This window comes from Halteromyces radiatus (assembly GCF_025201355.1).
Source record: "Halteromyces radiatus strain CBS 162.75 chromosome Unknown BX664scaffold_2, whole genome shotgun sequence".
NCBI classification, from domain to species: domain Eukaryota; kingdom Fungi; phylum Mucoromycota; class Mucoromycetes; order Mucorales; family Cunninghamellaceae; genus Halteromyces; species Halteromyces radiatus.
In genome coordinates, this window is record NW_026251688.1 from 3,976,187 (window position 1) to 3,999,264 (window position 23,078).

A 23,078-nucleotide genomic window follows, 5' to 3' on the forward strand; every position below is an offset into this window, starting at 1 on the left:
TATTTGGTAAGCATGATGGAATGGATATTTGATCTTCCCTTTGTGTTTCTATAAATCTTATAAGTTTCATTCTACAATGAAGGATGGAATGGAACCCAAAGTTACCGACATTTCCCGAAAGGTACACTTGTTCATCCAATGTCACTGGCGGAGAACAAAGACTTCATTCATCCGTTCCTCCCGTGTGAATCTTTCGCATAATCCTATTTTCTATTTTTGAGGAACTGTCATAATCGCTATAAAAAAAAAAGATATATTTCCAAAAATCATCGGTTTTATTAATATAAACATGTAAAAGACTACCAAGAATGACCAAGAATAATGTGAAGTATCTCTATCTATTCCCAAAGCATCCATTGTATATATATATATATAAAACTAACTAATTAATTAACGATAAAACTAACTATAAATTTACAAAGAGGAACGAGCGCGGATTGAAGATAATTTGTCAGCAATTTGTTGTAAGAATTCTTCAGTGGTAGAGTAGTGTTCACGGGTCATGCTATGAAAAGAGATATCATTAGTAAAAAAAAAAAAAAAAAAAAAAAAAAAATTCTTCATGTCCATTTTCTTTTTATGTTCCTTACTTCTTTCCATGAATAATCAATGCCAAATCCTTGGTCATTTTATTATCCACTTCAATGGTTTCAATACAAGCACGTTCAAGATCTTCAGTGAATTGAGCCAATTCAGGATGATTGTCAAGCTTGGCACGATGGGCCAAACCACGAGTCCAAGCAAAGATACTGGCAATAGGATTGGTGGAAGTAGCATTACCCTACGAGACGATAACAATGAGTAACAATCACTATCATCCTACTTTTTTTTTTTTTATCTCTCTTACCTTTTGATGTTCACGATAATGACGAGTGACGGTACCATGAGCAGCTTCAGCTTCACAAGTCTTACCGTCAGGAGTATAAAGAACAGAAGTCATCAAACCAAGAGAACCATAACCTTGAGCAATAATATCAGATTGAACATCACCATCGTAGTTCTTACAAGCCCAAATAAAGTGACCATTTGATTTCAAAGCTTGAGCAACCATATCATCAATCAAACGATGTTCATACCAAATACCCAAGGATTCAAATTCGGATTTGTATTGAGATTGATAGATTTCTTCAAAGATATCTTTGAAGCGACCATCGTAAGCCTTGAGAATAGTATTCTTGGTAGACAAGTAAAGAGGGAATTTACGTTCAATAGCGAGACGGAAACAAGCATGTGCAAAACCTTCAATGGATTCATCAGTATTGTACATGGCTAAACCAACACCACCAGACTTTTCAAAGTTGAAAACTTCATATTTCTTGGGTTCTGAGCCATCAGTAGGGGTATAAATCAATTCAAATTTGCCAGGACCAGGAGCAACAAAATCAGTGGCACGATACTAATCATGAAATATATATATATATGAGTATTCCCTTATTCAATTCTAATAAATCTTAAAAAACAAAACAGTTTTACTTACCTGATCACCAAAAGCATGACGACCAATGATGATAGGACCTGTCCAACCAGGAACAAGACGAGGAAGTGTCTTCAAGATAATAGGTTCACGGAAAACAGTACCATTCAAAATATTACGAAGAGTACCATTGGGAGACTTCCACATCTTCTTGAGCTTGAATTCTTTTGGAATAAAGGAAATTATATTAATTATCTGCATTATATATTTTTTTATAAATAAATAATTACCTTCAACACGGGCTTCATCAGGAGTGATGGTGGCACACTTGATACCAACATTGTATTTCTTAATAGCTTCAGCGGCATCAATAGTCACTTGGTCATTTGTCTATAGTATCGAAAGAGGTAACTTCGTATGAGTTCAAAAATAAAGAAAGATAAAAATAATGACTTACAGCATCACGGTTTTCCACAGATAAATCATAATACTTGATGTCAAGCTCCAAGTAAGGAAGAATGAGTTTGTCCTTGATGAATTGCCAGATGATACGAGTCATTTCATCACCGTCCAAATCAACAACAGGGTTCTTTACAACAATTTTACTGACCATGATATATAAAATGTGGTTTTTAGAAAAAAAGGTAAGAAAAGAAAAAAAAAAAAAGAAAGAAAGAAAAGAAAAAGAGAGAAAAGAAAAAATAAAAAAAAAAAAGGTCGGGAACAAATTTAAACTTTTTGTTCAAATGGCACTCAAAGGAGTCTTTTAAAGATTTCCTAATGGCGCAAATCATGACTGACCAACAATACAAGGTTCAGTGCTAAAAACAAAATCTCATGACAAACCTATAAAAGGGCGAATGTAAACCTTCTTTGCCCCGCAAAAATAAAACTTTATCCGGTTATATATATTCTTCCACCTTTCAACTCAGCAATCCTATCATCATACCTATAACCAGGTTCCTTAAATTTTTCAAATTATTTTTCATTTACGTGTTCTTTAATATTTTACTTATTTTCTTTCTCTTTCGCCTTGTTTCTTCGTCTTTTCTTTACGTATACTATGTTATCGTTTGCCGTTGGATAAAAAAGGTATGTGTTCTGTTTTTTTAACATTTCGTTATTGTTGATGCTCATATCATCTTTTTGGGAAGCTGTGTCACAATCTGTTCCCTCTTTCTTTTCTTTCTTGTATCCTCTGCAATAAAGTCACTTCAAGGACGTGACCAGTTTTTCGTCATCGTCAACTTCATCTTCATTACCCAGCACACCATCATCATCATCAACAACAACAACAACATTGACACCAATAACTACAACAGCAAGGAAGGGTAAAGTGAGCAAACCACCTACAAAATCGATTGCAGGACCAAATTCACAAAGCATATCTTCTCCAATGGTTCCATAACTGAATTCATAACAAGGACAACCCTGGTGACCTTGGCAAATCTACAAAGGATTGTTGACAAAGTGGAAAAACATATGGATTGGAAATTTATCAGGTCATTGTTATAATAGAATTACGATAGAATTGATGAGGTAAGATTTGCTTTTAATTATACTATTTGATGGAAGTTATGCTCAATATTTTCTTTGGATATCATAGATTATAGTTGGAAATGAATTTTGGATCTATTATATGCTCTTTTTATTCGTCCACTCTCGTTAAACACCAACATATCAAGAATATCTATCACCAAAAGTTGAATCAGTTGTCTAGAAAAAATGCTGTTGATCATACTAGTGTGGATGGAATATTTGAACAACCAAGAATTATATTGTCCTACACGTTGTACATATTCATAACGGCAAAAAAAGTAAGACTTTTACAGAAAATAAATTAATGAAAAGGTCAATTGTATTTATATTTCATTATTATACTTACTTGAAGAATTCATGGATTGGTGTATTGATTCTACTCGTCAAGCTTGCAAGTCTATGGTGAAATTGAATGAATATTTGTTACTTGTATACTGCTGATTTCCGCTCTTCTGTAATCAACAAACGTGTCCATATTGCTTTTATGGTTACATCTAATGAAATAGTACCTGATATGGTTAGAGTAGATCAAGGCCAACAACAATTTGAATGTGCAGCTTGTGATGATTGATTGCAGTAATACCGAAATATCAGGTCTTCGATCTATCTTCAATGATGGTGTAATTATTTTATTGTGTCACTGGCACATCAAACGTGCATGAGAAAAGAATTTGACATCAAAGGTAAAAATGAATTGTAAAAAAAAAAAAAATTCATCATTCTACTATTGTATGTATAACTTACTGTTTTATTCTTCTATTATATAGACCAAAGGTGATGATCAAGTATGAAACTCGACAATTATTGGATGTAACTCGTATTAAGTTGAATGATATGATGCATGCAGTTTCAAGTGAAAGTTTGGTCCTCTTTCCAATCAAGATATAAAACTGATTTCTCTGAATTTATACATATTTCAAGACTTATTATTGGTACGACAATGGCAAGATGAAATTATGGCCCAAAGCTCTTTGATCTGTAAGTAATCATTTATATTATAGGGTATAGTGTTTACTAATAGTTCTTTTTTATTGTAGAATGCTGTATTCCACACCAACAAGTTTACGATAATACAAGCAACTTATTCAGCTCAATTGACTCAACCTGGATGGCCGTATCTGGATATTGATAAGAAGAAACTGTTAAACGAAAGAGTACGTCAGTTTTAGGAATGTTATTGATGACATCGCTCTCCCCAATCATCATATATCTGGACAACCATGATGATTACTGGTATTTTATTGGTTTTTTTTTTTATTGTTGTTGTATATATTCTTCTTTTTTTTTTCTTTACGATATATTTTGTTTTATTATCAAGTATAATCATCAATATATTATTTCTACTCTTCATTATTCGTTTGTATTATTGGTAAAAAAAAAAAAAAAGCTTTTTTTATTATATATGCTATATCTATTATACAAAAATATTCAAGCTAATGAGTGGTTCCGGTCTATACCAAATAAAGGGCACATCAGAAAGAATGAACATATCGTCCATGGGTGCACAATAGTTACGTATAGCAGTGAATCGTAGACTTGATTATTGACTGAATGAAGATCATATTCATGATGATGAACTGATAATGGATGATAAGATCCAGGTTATTTAAATAGTATTGTTATTTATTTTTTAACGTACTTACGACATCATTATTATATTTGAGTCAAATAAAATAAATAAATCCAAGGAAGAACATCTAAAATGTCAAAAATGAAATATGTGGAACCTACTCCAATGTCAGCAGACAGTGTTTTCTTTTTTTTTTTTTTTTTGTTTACTCACGTATGTTTCGAATGTAGATATGATCATTCGTAAAACTCCATTAAGGAAGTCTAAATATTAAAAACTAATTATAGTTTTTTCTTTTTTCTACTCGAATGTTGGTACAATAACGCTTAAACAATGTATGAATCAAGCTACGATCGAGATCATAAATCATACAAAAATCATACACCATCATATCATATTTAAACAAAATATAAGAAATCGAATATCATCCATTTCTTTTCTAGATTTATCATTATGCATAAAAAAAAAGAGACTATATTAGAAACCTTTTTTTCGTAATCAATCAACCGTTATCTTGTATATATTGACTCTTTGTCAAAGAGTGGGAGTAACCTAATTTAGAAATTTCATCTCCGCCTTATGTCTGTGCTCTTTTTTCTGATGCATTTTTTTGTCTTTCTTTCTTTTCCTTTTCCTGTTTTTTTCCTGCAGTTTTTTTCACTTTCTTTTTCTTTCTTTTTTTTTTACATATTACTACAATTCTTTATACTCTATTATATCTCTTTTATTCTTTTATTATCGTTTAGGACACATCTATTTTCTTTTCCCTTGATTTATTCGTTATGGCAAGATTAAAGCCAAACCGTTTTGATCAATCAACATATCGGAAAGCTGAACTTCACACTCAAGATCAAAGAAGAAAAGGGTCTCAAGCAACACCTCTGGATAAAGCAGAATGTATCAGATGTATGAAACTGACCTTTCCCATTCGACTAGCCAATACAATCAGGACCATGCAGAACAAGACGAAAGGAAAGAAAAAGCAGCCAGGAAAAGAACAATTCAAGGTGGATCTTTTGAAGCAAGAACAAAGCAAGAAAGGAAAGAAGCTGGGACTGAGAGATCTCTACAAGGACACTGCCAATAAATACAACGATGGTAAATATTTAATACAGAGGTCATATGACTTAACTAACTTTTTTTTTTTTTTTTTTTTTTTTTTTTTTTTATTGTTATTATTACTATGACCATTATGATAGAACATCCACAACAGCGTGCCGTTACTACCTCTAACATCAGACAGTGTGTTGACACCGAAGCTATCGACTTCTTTGCCCTCTGGTTCACATTCTTGGACGACAATATTGATCATGCTCTGGATGAACATTTTGCATCAATTACTGAAGGTGATGGTGATGATGACAGCTCTCAATTCAACTACACAACACCCAGTATAAAAGTGATATCAAGGCCATTGACAGAAATATTGAGAACCGATTTGACAGTGGACGAAAAAAAAGTATTCATGAACACTATTGATCGTTGCCGGGAAGTTGTTTCTGACAAAATGATGGATCTCTCAACAATTTTGGCATTGGACTTAACTAGAAGAACTACGTAAGTTAGACCATTTTATATATTTGACTGAAAAGAGATTTAATGATATATTCTCTATGATAGTGGACCTCCTGTTGACATCATGGGAATTATACCTGAAAAAGCGCAAAGAAACACTATGGATAGTCCTTTGACAGTGTCTCCACCTTCAAGTGATCTGAAAAACAAGATGCTTAAAAATGGCTCCATCGATGGTCGAAAATATTCAGATCTCTACTCCAGCGGTCACTTACAGCAGATGCTTACTTCAATTACATCCAGTACATCCAGTACATCCACTCAACAATCGACATCAACAGCTCCATCTGAACCTTCATCTTCCTCGTCCATTCCAGCGCCCTCCTTGCAACCCCAACGTTCTGGTTTCTTTGATTTCAACCGTGATGATGTGAAAGATGCTACAATCACACCATCACCTCCTGGAATGGGCTCAATCATGCATCCATACGTCACCCAGTACGCCACCAACCTCAAAATCATGTATGAAGGCAAGTTGACTGATTACATTTTGGGAAAGGCTCTTTATGTCCTTTTACGATGCCATCTCTCGCCAAATAAAGAAGAAGAAAGCAGCACCAAGTACAAAAAGGAAACAACAAAGGAAACGACAAAGGAAACGAAAACTGAATCAAAAAAGCCAAGGTAAAAACAAAAAGAGCAATTAGTTTATGATGATGATTAGCGATTTGTATCATTAAGTATTAACTTTTTTTTTTTTTTTTTTTTTTTTTTTTTTTTTTTTTTTTTAGCAAACCAAAGTCATCAACTTACGCCTTGTTGTGTCGTCGAAGAAGAGACCAAAATCGTATCCATCGCATTCAAAAGCATGATCATATTCTGAATCCTGAAGCTCTAGAAGGGAAAAAGCGTCATTTACAAGAATTGGAACAAGCGATTGAATTAAGGAAGACTACTATTAGTACTACTACTACTACTGCTACTACTACTGTACCTACTGGTTCCACCACAACACCTTCTGTTTCCCGAGAAGGCACTGATACCGGTATTGATCCAACACTCTTGTCCAATGAGCCATCCGCGAAACGTTTACAGAAATTAACAAGACTATTGAAGGCCCTCCTACTGAAGAATTCCCTCCCTGAAAATGCTGATGCCGAACTTCTTCAATCTCATGTCAAATACATCCAACTCAAGGAAATAGAAGTTCCCATTATCCTCAAGTTATATCATTTTTTTCTACCTTTTGTTTTACCTCGTTCATATAACAAAAGCGTGGACCAACATCCGATCTTCCAGTACCCTCTCATCTTGCTGTGTAATTCAATTCTCTATATCACCGATTATCGCAAATTTCAACGGTTACCGATACCAACGAAAAATCCGTCGACACTGGCAGCAATCTTCTTAGATGCAAGATCTCTTTACAATATGTTCTGCTTGTTAAAATTTAGACAAGGTGGACAACGGATCAAGGCTGGCGAAACTGCTCCTCTGAACTCACTTGGATTCGACGTATTCTTTCATGGTGATGTGATTACTAGTGAAGCAAAAGCTGCGGAACAACGAAAATCTATGTTTGGTGCCTTCTTCAACCTACCATTTATTGAAGAACTTTGTCGAAAGATATCCGGATATTCCTTTGATTACCGTCTGATCGTTACAACATTTGGTGTGGTTCGAATTCAGATCAAAAAGAATATGGCTCTCACTACAACAGCAACAACATCAACACTAACATCAGCAGTAGCAACATCATCTACAGCAACAACATCAGTAGCAGCAACAACTGGTAAAATCGACAGAAAAGGGAAACGAAAGCAACAAGTGGTGATAACAACGGATACAAGCAAGCGACAAAAGACTCAACCCTCTTCTGGTGATGGCAAGATGTTGAAGGTCGATGAGCAATTATCCAAGTTGAAAGACAATATGAAAGAACCAACAACGGAGCTGGCACAAGTGAATGCAGAAATTTCCAAGATCACCAATACTTTGAACAGTATGGCGGCATCATTTGGATCAGGCAATATTGGCGGATCGACAAAGCAACAACGACAAAAGCGATATAAAAGAAAGAAGCTGGCCCAGGTCGATATATCATCTTTGCTTTCATCATCAACCAGCAAAAACGATTTGATAAAGAGTAGATCTCAAATGAAGGCGCGACGTGACAAATTGATATCCCAGCTCTTACAAATAGAGAACAATCGAAGTCAATTGAAAGACGAAAAGAAGGAAGCATTTGAAGAAGCTTACGTTGAAGATAATGATACAATAATCGCTAATACTTCACCAGTGTTTCAAGCAACCACTTCAGATCAACTTTTAGTAGGCTGTGATCCTGGTCTTTCAACGATGGTACAAACTACTTATGCTGATAAACAAAAAGTATCCTTCTATTTGTCCCTTGACAACCGTTTCCAACCTCTCGAACAATTCTCTCAGGAAATGGATCTTGACGACGACCGCAGCATCAGGACAATGATGAAGTTACCGACTTTTCCCATCAGCAGCAAGGATATCGATAATAAGACGATGTCAAAAAGGTCTCGAACAAAGATGAATAATAAGAAGGTAAGAGAAGATATAGCAGAAAATAAATCCAAAGACGTTTCATAATGATTATTTTTTATTTGATAGGCAAACGATGATACTATTATGCAAACTGAAGCTGATCTGGCTGATTCTGCAGTTAACGTGGCATTATCATACAACAAAGAGGCAATTATCAAAAAACACAAGGTAAGAAAAAACTAAAGTATCATTAAGTTCATACGAGTAATCCTCTTTTTTTTTTTTTTTTTTTTTTTTTTTTTTTAATCGTAGAAACAACGGGAAAATGCCAACAAGCTTCGTTCATTTTATCAAGGAAAATGGTGCAAACAACAACGACGATCGCAACCAAGAATGAAGCAACGAGGTCTAAACCATGTTATGAAGTACCACCGGGATAGGATACAATATCACCACTCTGCGGCTACTTCTACCATCAACAACAATGTCGATCTCAAGTTTTTCTATGGCGCTGCCGGTCGTGGAACAGGTTCAAGGATCAAAGGCTTCCTACGACGTAGTCATATCGATGTTATCGCCACTATTGAACAGCAATCAAAGGTATTCATCACTGACGAATATCGAACAACGAAGCTGTGTTGTCTTTGTCATCACGTTGTGAACCATCCTCGCAAGCAATCTGGCAAGCTTAACCTTGGAACAGTCATATGTGTGAATCCTGAATGCATTGGTAAGAAGTTTGGATGTATTGCAAGATCACGGGATGCCAATGCATCAATGAACATGATTATGTCTGGACTACAACAAGAGTTATATGGTTCTATGCCGTCTCCGTTCCACCGCTCCTTTTCCTCCTCCTGAATATGAATGAACAACTGCATCTTGGGCTACCTCTTCTGGAACAATATTTTGTGATTATACGACAACTTCTCTTTTTTGTAACATATCCCATCCTGGAATGGTTGAGGATATGTTCACTGTGCCTTGTGCCAGTTGGAAATTTTTAATTGTAAGTACATATTTCATATATCTTATAACGATCACTCATCAATTCTTTTTTTAAATGCCGTTTCTCTTTTTTTTTTTTTTTTTTTTTTTTTTTTTTTTTTTGGGGGGGGGAAATAACTTAGTCCACAACATTCTTACCACAGATCCAGGAAAAAAAGAAAATCCAATGATAATGCTTTATGCAAAAAAAAAGAGTGTACCTTCTTTCCCATCTATAATCAAAGTACAAACTTTTCTACAAAATCATTTTTTCTTTTTCAATCGATTATCATTGTAAATAAGCATTTATTCTTAAATGTCATTCTATTTTAATCATTTTTATCCATTTACTTTTTTAATGTATTATCTTTAGACAGATCTAAGCCTGACAGTTATAAACCCATAAATATTGACATACCTTTGAGTTTAATAATCGCTCATTTGTAAAATGATGACATTTGCTTTTAGTGATGATGTTTAAGATATCATCATATAGAGAAATAAATGATAATATCAATCTTTGTTATATTAATAAAAAAAAAAGAAAAAAAGAATTGGGTTTGACTAATCTCTGCTAATCATTGTAATCAATATTTTGTGACATTCAATATTTTATTTATTTTCTATTTGAAATACAATCATTTAAATAAATCATCAATGATCAAAATGTATCCAAGTTAATGAGTATAAGACTATTACATGATAGGCCATATATTATCTTGATTGAAATGAATAAAGTAAAACTGCTTATAAGGTTGGAAGAGACCTTTCTTCTTGATTTGACCGAACTCCGCTAATTGAATTTTCTCGGGGGGGATTGTGCCTTCAAAAACAGTTTTTCCTTGTTTCCATTTTTTTTCTTTTCTTTTCCGCCTTGCCTTTTTATTTAATGATAGCACGACTATGCTTGCCGATGCATATGGTAATATTAAACTAAAGTTAAATATAAAAAAAAAAATTACCCTTTTTCATTCATATTAACTCTTTTTTTTTTCTTTCTCTACATTTATCAAAATATATTGGGACGCATATATTAGACTTTTTGTTCAAACTACTTATTGTGGGCAACTCTGGGACAGGAAAGTATGTATATGAACTTTTTATTTATCCTTGTTTACTGAAACAATTGACCCGTTACTTTTTTTTTTTTATTATTTCTGTTTATTTATTTAGATCATGTCTGCTACATCACTTTTTGGAAAATCAGTGTAAGGATCCTCAATCATAGTATCACCTTCTTATAATAGTATTTGAAATGGATTGCTCTTTCTTTGTCTTTAGTTCGAAAAGACTCTGTGAACACAATAGGAATGGAATTCGGAACACGTATTATTCATATTGCTGATAAGGCTATTAAGTTACAGATCTGGGATACGGCTGGCCAAGTAAGTATTCAAGTTTTCTGTTGGATTAGTGGTAGTGATATATATATATATATATATATATATATATATATATTAATGGTGTAGTGTTTGAACTCTTTCTTGTTCACGTGAATATTGACTTTATATTCTTCTTCTTCTTCTTCTTCTTCTTCTTATTCTTTAGGAACGGTTTAGGTATAGCGTCACTCATAACGTCATAAAAAAAAAGGAGATACGTCAGTAGATATAATCAATGATGATACTAACCTTTATTTTATTTTATTTTTTTTTATTATTAGATCATTGACAAAAAGTTATTTTCGTGGGGCAGCCGGTGCATTAGTCGTATATGATATTTGCAAGTAGGTAACAAAGGAAAAAAAAAAAAAAAGAATCAAAATATGGGAATGTGGAATAATATATTTGACGGATGACCTTAATTTATGCATATATTTGTATTTCTAGTAGAGAGACATTCTTAGGGATTCGATCATGGTTGAACGATGTACGACAATTAGCCAATCCAGAAATGGTGATGATTCTGGTTGGTAACAAAACTGATAAAGCGGATGAGCGTGAAGTATCCTATCTAGAAGCAAGTCGATTTGCACAAGAACAAGGTTAATTAGAAAGTAATACATTTAGTACCATGGTGCTTATCTTTTCTTTTTTTTTTTAATGTAGAAATGATGTTCCTGGAGGCAAGTGCATTCTCTGGTGACGGAGTGGAAGAACTGTTTTTCAAATGTGCAAGGTCTATTCTCAGTAAAGTTGAAACTGGTCAAATTGATCCCGAACGTAGTGGTAGTGGTGTCCAATTTGGTGATTCAAGTTTACGGCGGATGACTCAGCGGACAAGGACTAGGAAAAAAGAAAGAACATGTTGTTTTTCATGATTATCCCTCTTTTTTTATCCTTTTTATATTACCTATATATTTATATATCTTTTCTCAAAAACCCATACACACACACTCACGTATATATATATATATATGCTACACATCATTATGTACTCTTTTTTTTTTATCTTACATTCAGTATAGTATACTTATTCCATTTTGACATATCCATTTCTAGCAAAACCTGTATAATAAAAAAAAACGCTCCTCTCTCTTTATCTCCCACCTTCAACCTGATATCCGAAATAAATGAATATAATGGTACCCGGTATTACTTGATTATCATCAATACGATCATTCATCCTCTCTATACAGCGTTTGCTGTATTTCTTCTTTCCGGTTGACTAGGAAACAACATCCATTACGTACATAAGAGTTTTTTTTATTGGATAAAATTGAAATGCATGGGAAAGTGATAATTATATGATCCACATCAACAAAATTATTGATCAAATAAATAAGTAAAAAAAAAAAAAAAAAAAAAAAAAAAAAAAAAAAAAAAAACCAAATAGATAAATTAAATAGGTTCTATTTTTAAGTAAGTTTATTCTAAGATCGATAGAAACTATAAATATTTCAAACCAACAACAAAATTGGCACCCCAAGGTATGGCAAGACTTTTCAATCCAACCTTTTTCCAGCAGAGTCGAGGATATCCCAGATCAACCATGTAAAGTTCACCTGTCACCTTTGTAGAAATACATCCTGTTTTTGGCGCACCAAGACATACTGTCCAATGAGGTTGAATGTAATGTATAGGATGATGATGTTGACCTAATAATAATAAAAAAAGAAGGTCATTGTTAGTTTTGCCTCCATCTTTCGTTTTTTTTTTGTGTTCATCATCATGTTGCATTTACTTACCAGTACTTGCATCCACCCCACTTGGATAATCAATACTCAATACAGGTGTTCTACTATTGTTGTTGGTCCATTGAATCATATCACATATACTAAGATAAGCCATCCTTTCATCTTGTAAATCCACTAATTTCGTTTGAGATCCTAGCATTGCATCTATAATCAAATCCGGTCGACGTGTTTGTGAAAGACCTATATAAAGCAAAAGATATAAAGTTACTCTTGTATATATCACCATTCTCTGATTCCTTAACTTTACCTTGAACATCATATAAAATCTTTCCACCTATCCTTTCCAACATCACTTTTTGACGCTCTGTCACTGCACAAATGGAATTTTCACCAGTTACCATACATACAACGACATTATATCCATGATTGAGTAATCGTCGAGCTGTAGATAATCCATAAGCACCATTCTTGGAGTTGCCAGCAAGTACCAATATCAATAAACGATCGTTGTTATCTTCATACTTTCCATTAGCTATGATTAGAATTTAACAAAAAAGGAAGTTGTGAGACCATTTCTTCAGCGTACCTCAATGAAGGTTTTTTTCTTTTCTTTTCTTTTTTTTTTTTTTTTTTTTCAAATTACCTAAAATCTTGAGAGCCACTTCATAAGTCCCTCTACCACCATTTTCAACCATTTGATCTTCATTCAGTCCAATAACAGATACTACCAATAAAAATAAAAAAAGCATCATATTTATATATCTTGATAAAATAATTTTTTTTTCTCATTCTTACAACATTCGTGTTCAGCATGAGCCATTTGTAAGGGAGATACTAGAGGACATGGAGTACCATCAACAGCAGTAACGATTTTGACTGATTTCTTCATTGTCGACGAGTTATTCCTACCGTGATGTTGTTGACCTCGATTTTGTTCAGTTGTTTCAGAATCATTATCGCTTTCATCACCACATCCACCACCACCACCGTCATCATTATCGTCGCTATCTATTGGTGTTGAGACTTTATCTAATACATTTTCACTAGGTAACAAATTCACTTTCTTCGGTGTGAGTTTGGCTAATGCTTTTGGAGGGAGTTTGTTCAAAGCAACTAATAATGTTTCGGCAGCAGTTTCATCAAATTCCTACAACATACAAAAAAAAAAAAGGATTCATTAATTGATGTGATGAGACAAGCAACTAAAATTTCATAAAAATAATACCCTGATTTCTGCAAACACTTTGGCCTTGTCAAACATATCCAGGTTAGCCTGAAAATCGAATTCTTCTTCTTTGAATTCATTAACATCTTCATCAGCCCATCCATTGGCGTTCACGTTTTGTCGTCGATGTTGTCTCGATTGTTGCTTAGATTTTCTATCAGCTGCCAGAGCAAATACAGGAGAAGGTCAATAAAGAGTAATTCATACAGTAGAAGAGTGACGAAGAAAAAAAAAAAAAGGGAATAAACCTACTTGTACAAGACATTGACTTGGTTGGTTTGACATGCCCATTGACCTAAGGAGGAAAAATAAATATCATTATATTAGGGAATTCTACATTGCATTACAAGTCTTTTTATATCGATTCAAGTGATTGTTTTACCTTCCCATTCTCTTGAGGTCGAGGTTGATTATGTTGTTTCTGTGGCAATGATCTAGAAGGTTGTAACACTTCGTCACAAGAATATACTATTGTGGTTGTTGTGGTGTTAGAAGTCATTGAAGGTGTCTTATTTGCAACAGATTGGTCTAAATTATTTGTACATTTAGAATCTTCATGAAGGCGTAACGACTGGGAAGAAGAGTTAACAGGTTGAGAGAGTGAAGATACAGGTAAAATGGGAGGTTGCCAATGCTGAGAGGAATCTTGGGTGTTGTTTTTGCTCGAGCTTTGTACAATTTGTAAGTCGGCAATGTCCTTTCCAATAACGCCATAAATAGGAGTGCGATGAGAAGCTTGTCCAGGAAAGTAGAGTGTTACTATATCAAAGAAATGGATATTATTCAGTATATGATATTTTTTTTTAATAAAGTAGTTTCAAGTATATAAAATTTTCCACGGTGTTCCAAAAAGGTTCAATCTATGCTATATCTAAGTTTTTACCATCTTTGAGTGTCATTTGCTGTGCATTTGGATCGATGTGTGCAACAGTTCCACCAAGCTTGATGCCAGAGTGTAGTATAAGTGATACCTGAAAACCAATAAAAGCTTCCGCCATTGTCTAAAAAAAAAAAAGAAAAGAAAAAAAGAAAAAGAAAACCAAGAAAAAAGAAGGTAAGAAAGAGTTAAAGAAAAAGAAAAAGAAAGATCCCATTTGTACTTATTTTTTTTTTTTTTATGGTCTTTTGGGCTGGCGTCACTTGCCTGACTGGTCAACGGTGTTTTAATTTTAATTTTTTTTTTTTTTTCTTCACTGGGTTGAAAAAAGGGAAGAGAAAATTTTAAATCAATGGGATGCTTTCTTTTTTTCTTCTTTTAACTTAAACACACTTATACTTAAAATATATATATACTCATTTCTACTATTATATATATAAATATATATACGTTATACATATATACATACATACTTTTAGATAGAACACTTCATTTTATAGTGTGATTTTTTCCATTATGAACTTCAATTCATTTGATCTCGATAGCAACAAAGAAGCAATGGGACAACAAGGGTACAACAATGAAACTAATGATAATTTTGATCAAGACAATTCCGACTTTTTTGCATTCATTGATCCAACCAACTTTCATTCAACAACAGGCACAGACGTCCAACCACATTCGTCTTCCATGGAATCACATGCCAATCAAGATCCTCAATCTTCGTCCTATGGCTTACCAAAGAGCTCAGCAAGCAATACCCAAACTAGTATTGGCAATCATCATTACAATATAATGTCACCCATGCATATCAATGTCCATGAGTATCAAACACCTTTACAACAACCAACATCTACTGATTATAATGAGGATGAAGTAAATATATTGAAATGAATTGAAGAAAATCAAGGCAAATTATTGACCCGACATCTTACTAACCTCTTCTCATCTTTTTTTTTTTTTTTTTTTTTTTTTTTTTTTTATCAAGGAATTCTTTACCCCGTTGATCTCACCTGCTATTCCTCCTAATTACTACACCAATCTTCGTAGCGACACCAACTTCTCTCCATTAACATCACCAGCTTTGGGCCCTCAACAACATGTATCTCAACATCAACAAGTCAATAATTACTATGCAAACTCAATCATGAATACTCATTCAATACAAGATGGACAATCTTCTGAAGAATTAGAGGAACGACTGGCTATGATTGAACGACAACAACAACAACTTCGATCTCATATGCAGCACACATCAGGACCATCATCATCGTCATCATCTACTTCACCTTCACCAACGACAGTGACAACATCACAATCATCATCATCACCAACTATCCACCATCATCCTTATAGCAACACATCTAGTACGAACTCCACTTCCTCCATCAGCAAACCCAAACAATCTTTACGTCACAAGATTGCCATGTCCAGTCCTCAGTTCAATCCCACCACTCATCTTCGATCTCCTGGCATGCATCCAGTACAGAGCAACCAAAGCAGTTATCATACTTTCCATCAGACAACCGCATCAGGATCTGTCCCAGGTTATCACAATTCTCAAAATTTGGCACCAGCAACTCCTTCATTATTAATGAAATTAGGCAATGGGATGCACAATGACAACAATACTAGTCCAGGGATGGTATCTCCTCATGAATCTATTGTGGATAATATGATGGTTCTTCCTGACGCCATGCTTCCTCCTTCTGTGGAACCTGCAACATCAAAGAAGAAAACTGTTAAGAAAACAACAACTATACAAGCATCATCAACCTCAACGAAAAAACGACGTATCTCATATCCACGTTCAGCATTTACTCCACCAGCATTATTACCTAGCACATCATCACATCATCGACATTCTAGTGGTTTTGATCAAGGAATTGCAGCATTAGTTTCACCAGCCGCTCTTCGTCCTCATACACCAGGAGTTATGTCATCTCCATCATCATCATCGATCATTTCTCCCAATAATACGACATCTTCCCCACGAGCATTGAAGCCATTGATCTCACCCTCTTTACAACCCAATGGACAACGATTATCCACCATTGATGAACACGAAGCGGCAACGATTCTGGCATCCAAAAGCAATTACCAAACGTTACGTGAAGGTAAAGCCAAGAGTCTTGGAATAGACTTCAACACCAACATTCAGTCAGGGATGGAAAACAGGCGGTCAGCACACAAGGCAGCGGAACAACGACGACGAGATACATTAAAACAAAACTTTGATGCTTTACGGGCAGAACTTTTGGAAGCATTATTAGCCGAAGATGAATTACAACGCATGGAAAATGATGAAAAGGAAGAAGAAGAGGATGTGAAAACTGCACGACTGGAAAGGGAAAAACGGGTCAAACAGATGAGCAAGGTGGTACTTTTACAACACTCCTATGAATACATGCTACGATTGAAAAATGACAATCAACAAAAGGATACAAAATTGGCCAAGATGACATTGGAAATCCAATCTTTAAGGATGCAACTTGGTATGCCCCCCGTCACTGATGAAGAACGACAAGCCGAAGCAGAAGAAAAACGATTGGAGAAGGAAAAACGTACTGCCCGCCTAAAACGATTGGAAGATATGGTGGATTCTTGATCATTTGATTTAGATTAGATTATTTTATATATATATGTGTGTCTTTTTATTGTTGTACATATTTATTTATTATTCATCCATTATGTACAAATAAATCATCAATTCATGTAATATATATATTTATGATTTTTTTTTTTTTAAAAAAAAAGATAGTTTTGTTGGGTTTTGATTGGATGGATGATTCACATGATGAAGATGTTTTTGTTGGAGGAAAAAAAAAAAAAAAAAAAAGGAACATGATCGGATACAACATGTCATGCCATAACTTTATACAAATTTTAAGTTGCTGCTCATCACTCTGATCATGAAAAAAGAAAAAAAGTATTGTGTTATAACAAGATGATTTAATTATATATTTTATTTTTTTTAATGATGAAAAGGAATCTAACTAAATAAAAAAGTGTAAACATAGTATACATAAAATAAGAATGACATAAAAAAAAAAAAAACTAAAGATCATGGAAATCTTTTCCAGTGATTGTTTTCTTGACATAACCAGCACGAATAACCCAATCACCAAAAGGTTCATCTTGTTGACGTTCCAATGCATATTGTTTGATGATAGGCTTAACAGTTGCCAAGATTTCTTCTTCACGTAAACTTTCCTTGAAGAGTTTATTCAAACGTTGACCTTGATGACCACCTCCAAGATAAACATTATAAGTACCAGGAGCCTTACCGACAAAGGCCAATTCTGCCAAGTATGGACGAGCACAACCATTAGGACAACCTGTCATACGAATCGTAATAGCATCATCATGTAATCCAGCTTCTTCAATAGCATGTTCCAAGTGACCCACCAAGGTAGGGAGATAACGTTCAGATTCAGCCATGGCCAAACCACAAGTAGGTAATGCCACACAAGCCATAGCATTCAATCGTAAACCAGTGAAAGAGAGATTATCCATCTTGTACTTGATCAAGTGTTGTTTTGTTTTTTCCAAATCAGCTTCAGGTACATTTGCAATCACCAAGTGTTGATTAGGAGACAGACGGAATTCACCTTTATGCCATTTGGCCAATTCACGTAAACCGGTACGTACTTGGAAATCAGGGAAATCCTTGATCTTGCCATTTTCAACAAACATACAAAAGTGCCACTTATCACCCACACCCTTGGTCCAGCCATAGCGATCCGCATTGTCCTTGAATTCAAATGCACGAGCAGGTTCAAATGTATAGCCACTTCTCTTTTCCACTTCGGATTTGAAGAATTCCACACCATGATCATCGATTGTATACTTGAGACGGGCATGTTTGCGGTTGGTACGATCACCATAATCACGTTGAGTCGTCATCACAGCTTCAGATACCTTGATTGCAGCTTCAGCAGGAATATAACCAAACATAGTAGCAGGACGAGGATAAGTCTTTTTGTTGCCATGTGTCATACCCATACCACCACCTACTGTCACATTATAACCAACCACCTTCTTGCCTTCCACAATGGCGATGAATCCAAGATCATGAGCATAAATATCCACATCATTATTGGGAGGAACCGCCACCACAATCTTGAATTTCCGAGGTAAGTAAGTAGGACCATAGATAGGTTCATAATCTTGTACAGCATGTCCAGCCACCAATTCATCCGCTAACCAAATTTCGTGATAAGCACTTGTCTTGGGAGCCAAATGAAGCATCATTTCATTACTGAATTGTTGAACTTGTTCATGAACTTCAGGGATTTCAGTCACAGGAGTCACCATGATGTTTCGGTTGACATCACCACAAGCAGCCAAAGTACTGAGTAAAGAATGATTGATACCGCGAATAGTAGACCGTAAGTTCTTTTTGAGGATACCATGTAATTGGAAAGCTTGACGGGTAGTAAGCTTGATTGCACCATTGGCATAATCATCAGCAAGTTTGTCCATAACTAACCATTGCTCAGGAGTAGATACACCACCAGGCATACGAACACGAATCATAAAACTATATGCTTTTTCCAATCCTTGTTTCTTGCGTTCTTCACGAATATCACGATCATCTTGACCATAAGAACCATGGAATTTGAGAAGTTTGCCATTGATTTCAGAGATAGCACCAGTAGATTCATCACGCAAATCTTCAGCAATAGTACCACGCAAATAATTGGAATTGATCTTCATTTGGTCGTCCGTCAACTTGGGTTCATCATCATCAGCACCGACATCCTTCACACCTAAAGCCTTCCACATCAAAGGTTCCCATACACTTAATCCAGTTTCAAAACCATCAGCATCTTGATCATCACCCAATCCAAGTTCCACCAAACGGTTTGCACCAAGAAGTTCCAATTTGGCATCCAAGAGTTTACCAGGTCGATTGTAAAACATAGCATCTTCTTCACGAGGCCAGTAATGACTATCACCCATACCAAAGATAGTATAGGACAAATCAGCCAAATGGATTTCACCAGCATTCAAACCATTCAAAGCCTTCCAGAATTCACGACCATTGGAGGGTAATTCACCTTGACCAGCAGTAGAACATACAATCACCAAGTTGGTTTCACCACCAAGTTCTTGAATATCAGCATAATCATCCATAGCCATCAACTTGACCTTGAGACCCCGAGATTTGGCACGAGTAGCGATTTTCTTGGCCACACCTTCAGCATTACCATTATCAGATCCAAATAATACAGTCAAAGGAGGTCCATTGGCACCACCTAGTCCAGAAAGAAGTTTGGCATAATCATCACGAGCTTTGCGTTTCAATTCATCATGACGTTGTTTGACATCCTAAAAAAAAAAAAAAAAAAAAAAAAAAAAGAATAAGTTCATCTGATTTTTCCATTCAAAAAAAAAAAAAAAAAAAAAAAAAAAAAAAAAAAAAAACTTACAGATTCCAAAGAACTGACAAGGATTTTGTTCAAATCAGGATGTTGAGCCACAATTTGGGAGAAATGATTTTCTCTTTCCAAGAATTTTTCCAAATCCTTCTTGATGCGTTGAGAATCCAAACTGAAAGGTTCCTTTCCTTGAGCATCCAAAGCAGGGTTCCATCGATACAAAGGCCATGATCCATTATCCACACAAATCTTAGTTTCCTTGAGAGATGCAATAGGATCCACTTGATTATCAACAGTAGGAAGATAAGCCAACACAATAGAAGGACCTTGATAAGCATCAGCTTCCATAAGAGCATGTAATACACCAGTATAAGAAGAATAAACAGCCACAGATGCCACATAGACGTTACCAAAATTCATTGCATACAATCCAATATCCTTCTTGCGTTGATCACGTTCAACAGTAGATGAGTAGTTTTGTGTATCCACAATCAACATATTGACATTTTCTCCACCAGCAATGACATGATGTACACCAGATTGACCAAGATCATAAGCCCAAGTATCAGAACCAATCAACCAGTTGGATTTGACATACAAATGATCCTTGACATCACCAACAGAAACAAGACCAGAAAGACCATCGTCACCAAAAGCAGTTATTACAGCATCAGCAGCCGTATTGATTTGAGATACTTTGGAAGAAGGAGACTTGACTACCAATAACCATTGAGACAAAGCCTTTTGATGATCCACAGATAATGAAGCACTCTTGACTAATTTTTCCACTGATTCAATAAAGCGCGCACGTTGTTGAACATTGTAGAGCACTTTACCATAACCATATTCAGGAGTGGATGCTTCAGGTTGATTCACATTAGGACCCCAGACAGAAGAGGTATTCACGGCATTGACGATATCCAAACGATCACCAAAGGCTTGACCTAACATCTTGATATAAGGAGTTTCCACTGCAGATACATCAACAACAGGAGTAGGTACAGAAGTAGTAGTAGTAGTAGATATAACAGCATCTTGGGGAAGAGTAGACCATTCAGGTAAAGGAACCTTAACAATATGCTTTTGATCCAATAATGAAACATCTTGTTGATAAATAGCTACAGATGCTTGTTTATCAGCAATAGCACGCTTGACACCATTTCTCAATCCATCCACAGAAGAAACCACAACTATACCATTTTGATGAAGACGACCGACGGCTTGAATAGCATCACTATCATCACCACCAAGAAGTACCACCACTTGAGCATCATCAATCAAAGAAGGGATCAAACCAGTTTGCTTGACAGAAGAAACACGAACATGAGACACAGAACCAAGAGTATAGACTTGTTGAGAAACGAATTCTTGAGCAAACGAATGAGCTAATTGTTCATTTCCCACTACCACCAATTGATGTACATTTGCAGCCACCACACCCGATGTAGCCACAGGAGTAATCACATCCTTATTGTCCACGACAAAACGACGAGGTAAACTTTTTTCAGCAGCAGCAAAAACACCATGAATAGAAGAAGGAGATACATCATTGGCAGTAACCCCATATTGACCACTTGAGAAATCGATATGATCATGTTGAATAAAACCAGCAGCAATATCTAAAAAGAGAGGATTCCAAGTACTAGTCAGATCTTGAGAAGGTTCTAATACAATCAAGCGTTTCACAGATTTGGGTACCAAATCCACTAAATCATCCAAAGGACGATAAAGATGAATTTTGAGAAGACCAACTTTTTGTTTCAAAGACTTGACCACATGTTCCACCACAGAAGCACCAGCACCCATAGCCACAATCACTTGTTCTGCTTCAGCATGACCCACATAACCTGCATTGGTATATCTACGTCCTGTCAATGTACCGAATTCATCCATGGTTTGTTGTACAATAGTAGCTACATCCACCTTTTCTTCTTGTTGTTGTTGTTGTTGATATTTCAAATAAGCAGTAGATTGTTGATTTTGATCGATGACGGATGATTTGAATTCTTCCACTTGTTCCAAACTAAAGAATTTGTTCAAAGTTTCCACAGACACAGTATCCACATTAGTGTATTCATGAGCCACACGTTTGCTATCAAAGAAATGTAAAAAGGCAGTTTTGGAACGAACTGAAGCAACGTGAGCAATGAGAGCCAAATCATAAGCTTCTTGAACAGTAGAGGAAGTCAACAAAGCCAGACCACTTTGACGTACAGCCATGACATTGGAGAAATCAGCAAAGGAAGAAGACTTGGTATCTTTTTCAGCAGAGACATGAATGACAGTACCAGCACCACCAACATGAGATAACTTGTAAAGATGAGGAATGGCACCGATAAGATTAGAAGAAGAAACCAAAGCTGAAGCCAAAATACGTTCAGAAGCAGCTTGAGCTAAATAAGAAGTAGGATCAGAACCAACCTGTACCTTGACTTTGATAGTTTGACCCCATACATTCGTGTTGTTGAATTGTTTTTGTGAAGTATAGACTTGTTCACTAAAAGCTTGAGCAGCCAATGCACTTGCTTGTTCACCATTCAAAAAGCGAGACATGATATATTACAAGGAAGTAAGAGAAAGAATGAAGGAATATATTGTAATAATAAAGTGAAAAGAAAAAGTCTATATAGTTTTTTTTTTTCTTTCTTTCTTTGTTAGAGAGATAAAAAAAAAAAATAAAAAGTAAATATGTACAAAAACAATAAGAGGAGGGAGAAAATGTCAAAAAAAAAGAAAACAATACAATGAAGGAAGTACAAAGAAAAAAAAAAAAGTAAAAGAAAGAGAAAAAAAAAAAGATGAAAGTTGTGAAGGTGGCGAACAATATAAGCTAAAGCACACAATTTTGTTTTCTTCCTATTGGCCCATTTTAACTCCGATTTCTCCAAGCATAAAGGAAATCGAAGAGAACACATCGCCAGATCTATACTATTGCGTTATTTGATAACGTCATTTCAGAAATCTACCTTTTTCT

The 23,078-nt window shown here is 35.2% G+C and overlaps 7 protein-coding genes across 7 annotated transcripts; 4 read left to right on the forward strand and 3 right to left on the reverse strand.

The window, feature by feature from the left end:
• Positions 1–252: 252 nt before the first annotated feature.
• BX664DRAFT_326884 (isocitrate dehydrogenase [NADP]) lies at positions 253–2,079 on the reverse strand. The gene is made up of 6 exons (XM_051544317.1): positions 1,872–2,079; positions 1,705–1,804; positions 1,478–1,638; positions 848–1,396; positions 591–781; positions 253–505 (listed from the first exon to the last, which is right to left on the reverse strand). The coding sequence occupies exons 1-6, from the start codon at positions 2,025–2,027 to the stop codon at positions 415–417; spliced, it is 1,248 nt and encodes a 415-aa protein (XP_051403876.1). The 5' UTR covers positions 2,028–2,079; the 3' UTR covers positions 253–414.
• A 1,532-nt stretch (positions 2,080–3,611) lies between these two features.
• On the forward strand, positions 3,612–4,122 carry BX664DRAFT_356865 (uncharacterized protein; the record flags this gene model as incomplete). The annotated part of the gene is made up of 4 exons (XM_051547917.1): positions 3,612–3,649; positions 3,721–3,806; positions 3,875–3,931; positions 4,031–4,122. The coding sequence occupies 4 exons, from the start codon at positions 3,612–3,614 to the stop codon at positions 4,120–4,122; spliced, it is 273 nt and encodes a 90-aa protein (XP_051403877.1).
• A 4,727-nt stretch (positions 4,123–8,849) lies between these two features.
• BX664DRAFT_326896 (uncharacterized protein) lies at positions 8,850–9,552 on the forward strand. The gene has a single exon (XM_051544318.1). It carries the CDS (start codon positions 8,949–8,951, stop codon positions 9,414–9,416), a length of 468 nt encoding a protein of 155 aa, XP_051403878.1. The 5' UTR covers positions 8,850–8,948; the 3' UTR covers positions 9,417–9,552.
• An 893-nt stretch (positions 9,553–10,445) lies between these two features.
• BX664DRAFT_364408 (uncharacterized protein) lies at positions 10,446–11,802 on the forward strand (the record flags this gene model as incomplete). The annotated part of the gene is made up of 8 exons (XM_051548421.1): positions 10,446–10,464; positions 10,580–10,625; positions 10,716–10,750; positions 10,824–10,927; positions 11,091–11,095; positions 11,206–11,268; positions 11,372–11,526; positions 11,591–11,802. The coding sequence occupies 8 exons, from the start codon at positions 10,446–10,448 to the stop codon at positions 11,800–11,802; spliced, it is 639 nt and encodes a 212-aa protein (XP_051403879.1).
• Positions 11,803–12,317: 515 nt separating this feature from the next.
• BX664DRAFT_326920 (YjeF N-terminal domain-containing protein) lies at positions 12,318–14,868 on the reverse strand. The gene is made up of 9 exons (XM_051544319.1): positions 14,727–14,868; positions 14,226–14,602; positions 14,096–14,138; positions 13,844–14,004; positions 13,414–13,765; positions 13,262–13,342; positions 12,926–13,150; positions 12,670–12,858; positions 12,318–12,579 (listed from the first exon to the last, which is right to left on the reverse strand). Exons 1-9 carry the CDS (start codon positions 14,839–14,841, stop codon positions 12,371–12,373), a joined length of 1,752 nt encoding a protein of 583 aa, XP_051403880.1. The 5' UTR covers positions 14,842–14,868; the 3' UTR covers positions 12,318–12,370.
• Positions 14,869–15,010: 142 nt separating this feature from the next.
• On the forward strand, positions 15,011–17,479 carry BX664DRAFT_326922 (uncharacterized protein). Its single transcript, XM_051544320.1, has 2 exons — positions 15,011–15,596; positions 15,709–17,479. Exons 1-2 carry the CDS (start codon positions 15,237–15,239, stop codon positions 17,326–17,328), a joined length of 1,980 nt encoding a protein of 659 aa, XP_051403881.1. The 5' UTR covers positions 15,011–15,236; the 3' UTR covers positions 17,329–17,479.
• Positions 17,480–17,745: 266 nt separating this feature from the next.
• BX664DRAFT_383900 (thiamine diphosphate-binding protein) lies at positions 17,746–22,760 on the reverse strand. Its single transcript, XM_051549143.1, has 2 exons — positions 20,156–22,760; positions 17,746–20,054 (listed from the first exon to the last, which is right to left on the reverse strand). The coding sequence occupies exons 1-2, from the start codon at positions 22,655–22,657 to the stop codon at positions 17,778–17,780; spliced, it is 4,779 nt and encodes a 1,592-aa protein (XP_051403882.1). The 5' UTR covers positions 22,658–22,760; the 3' UTR covers positions 17,746–17,777.
• Positions 22,761–23,078: the final 318 nt, after the last annotated feature.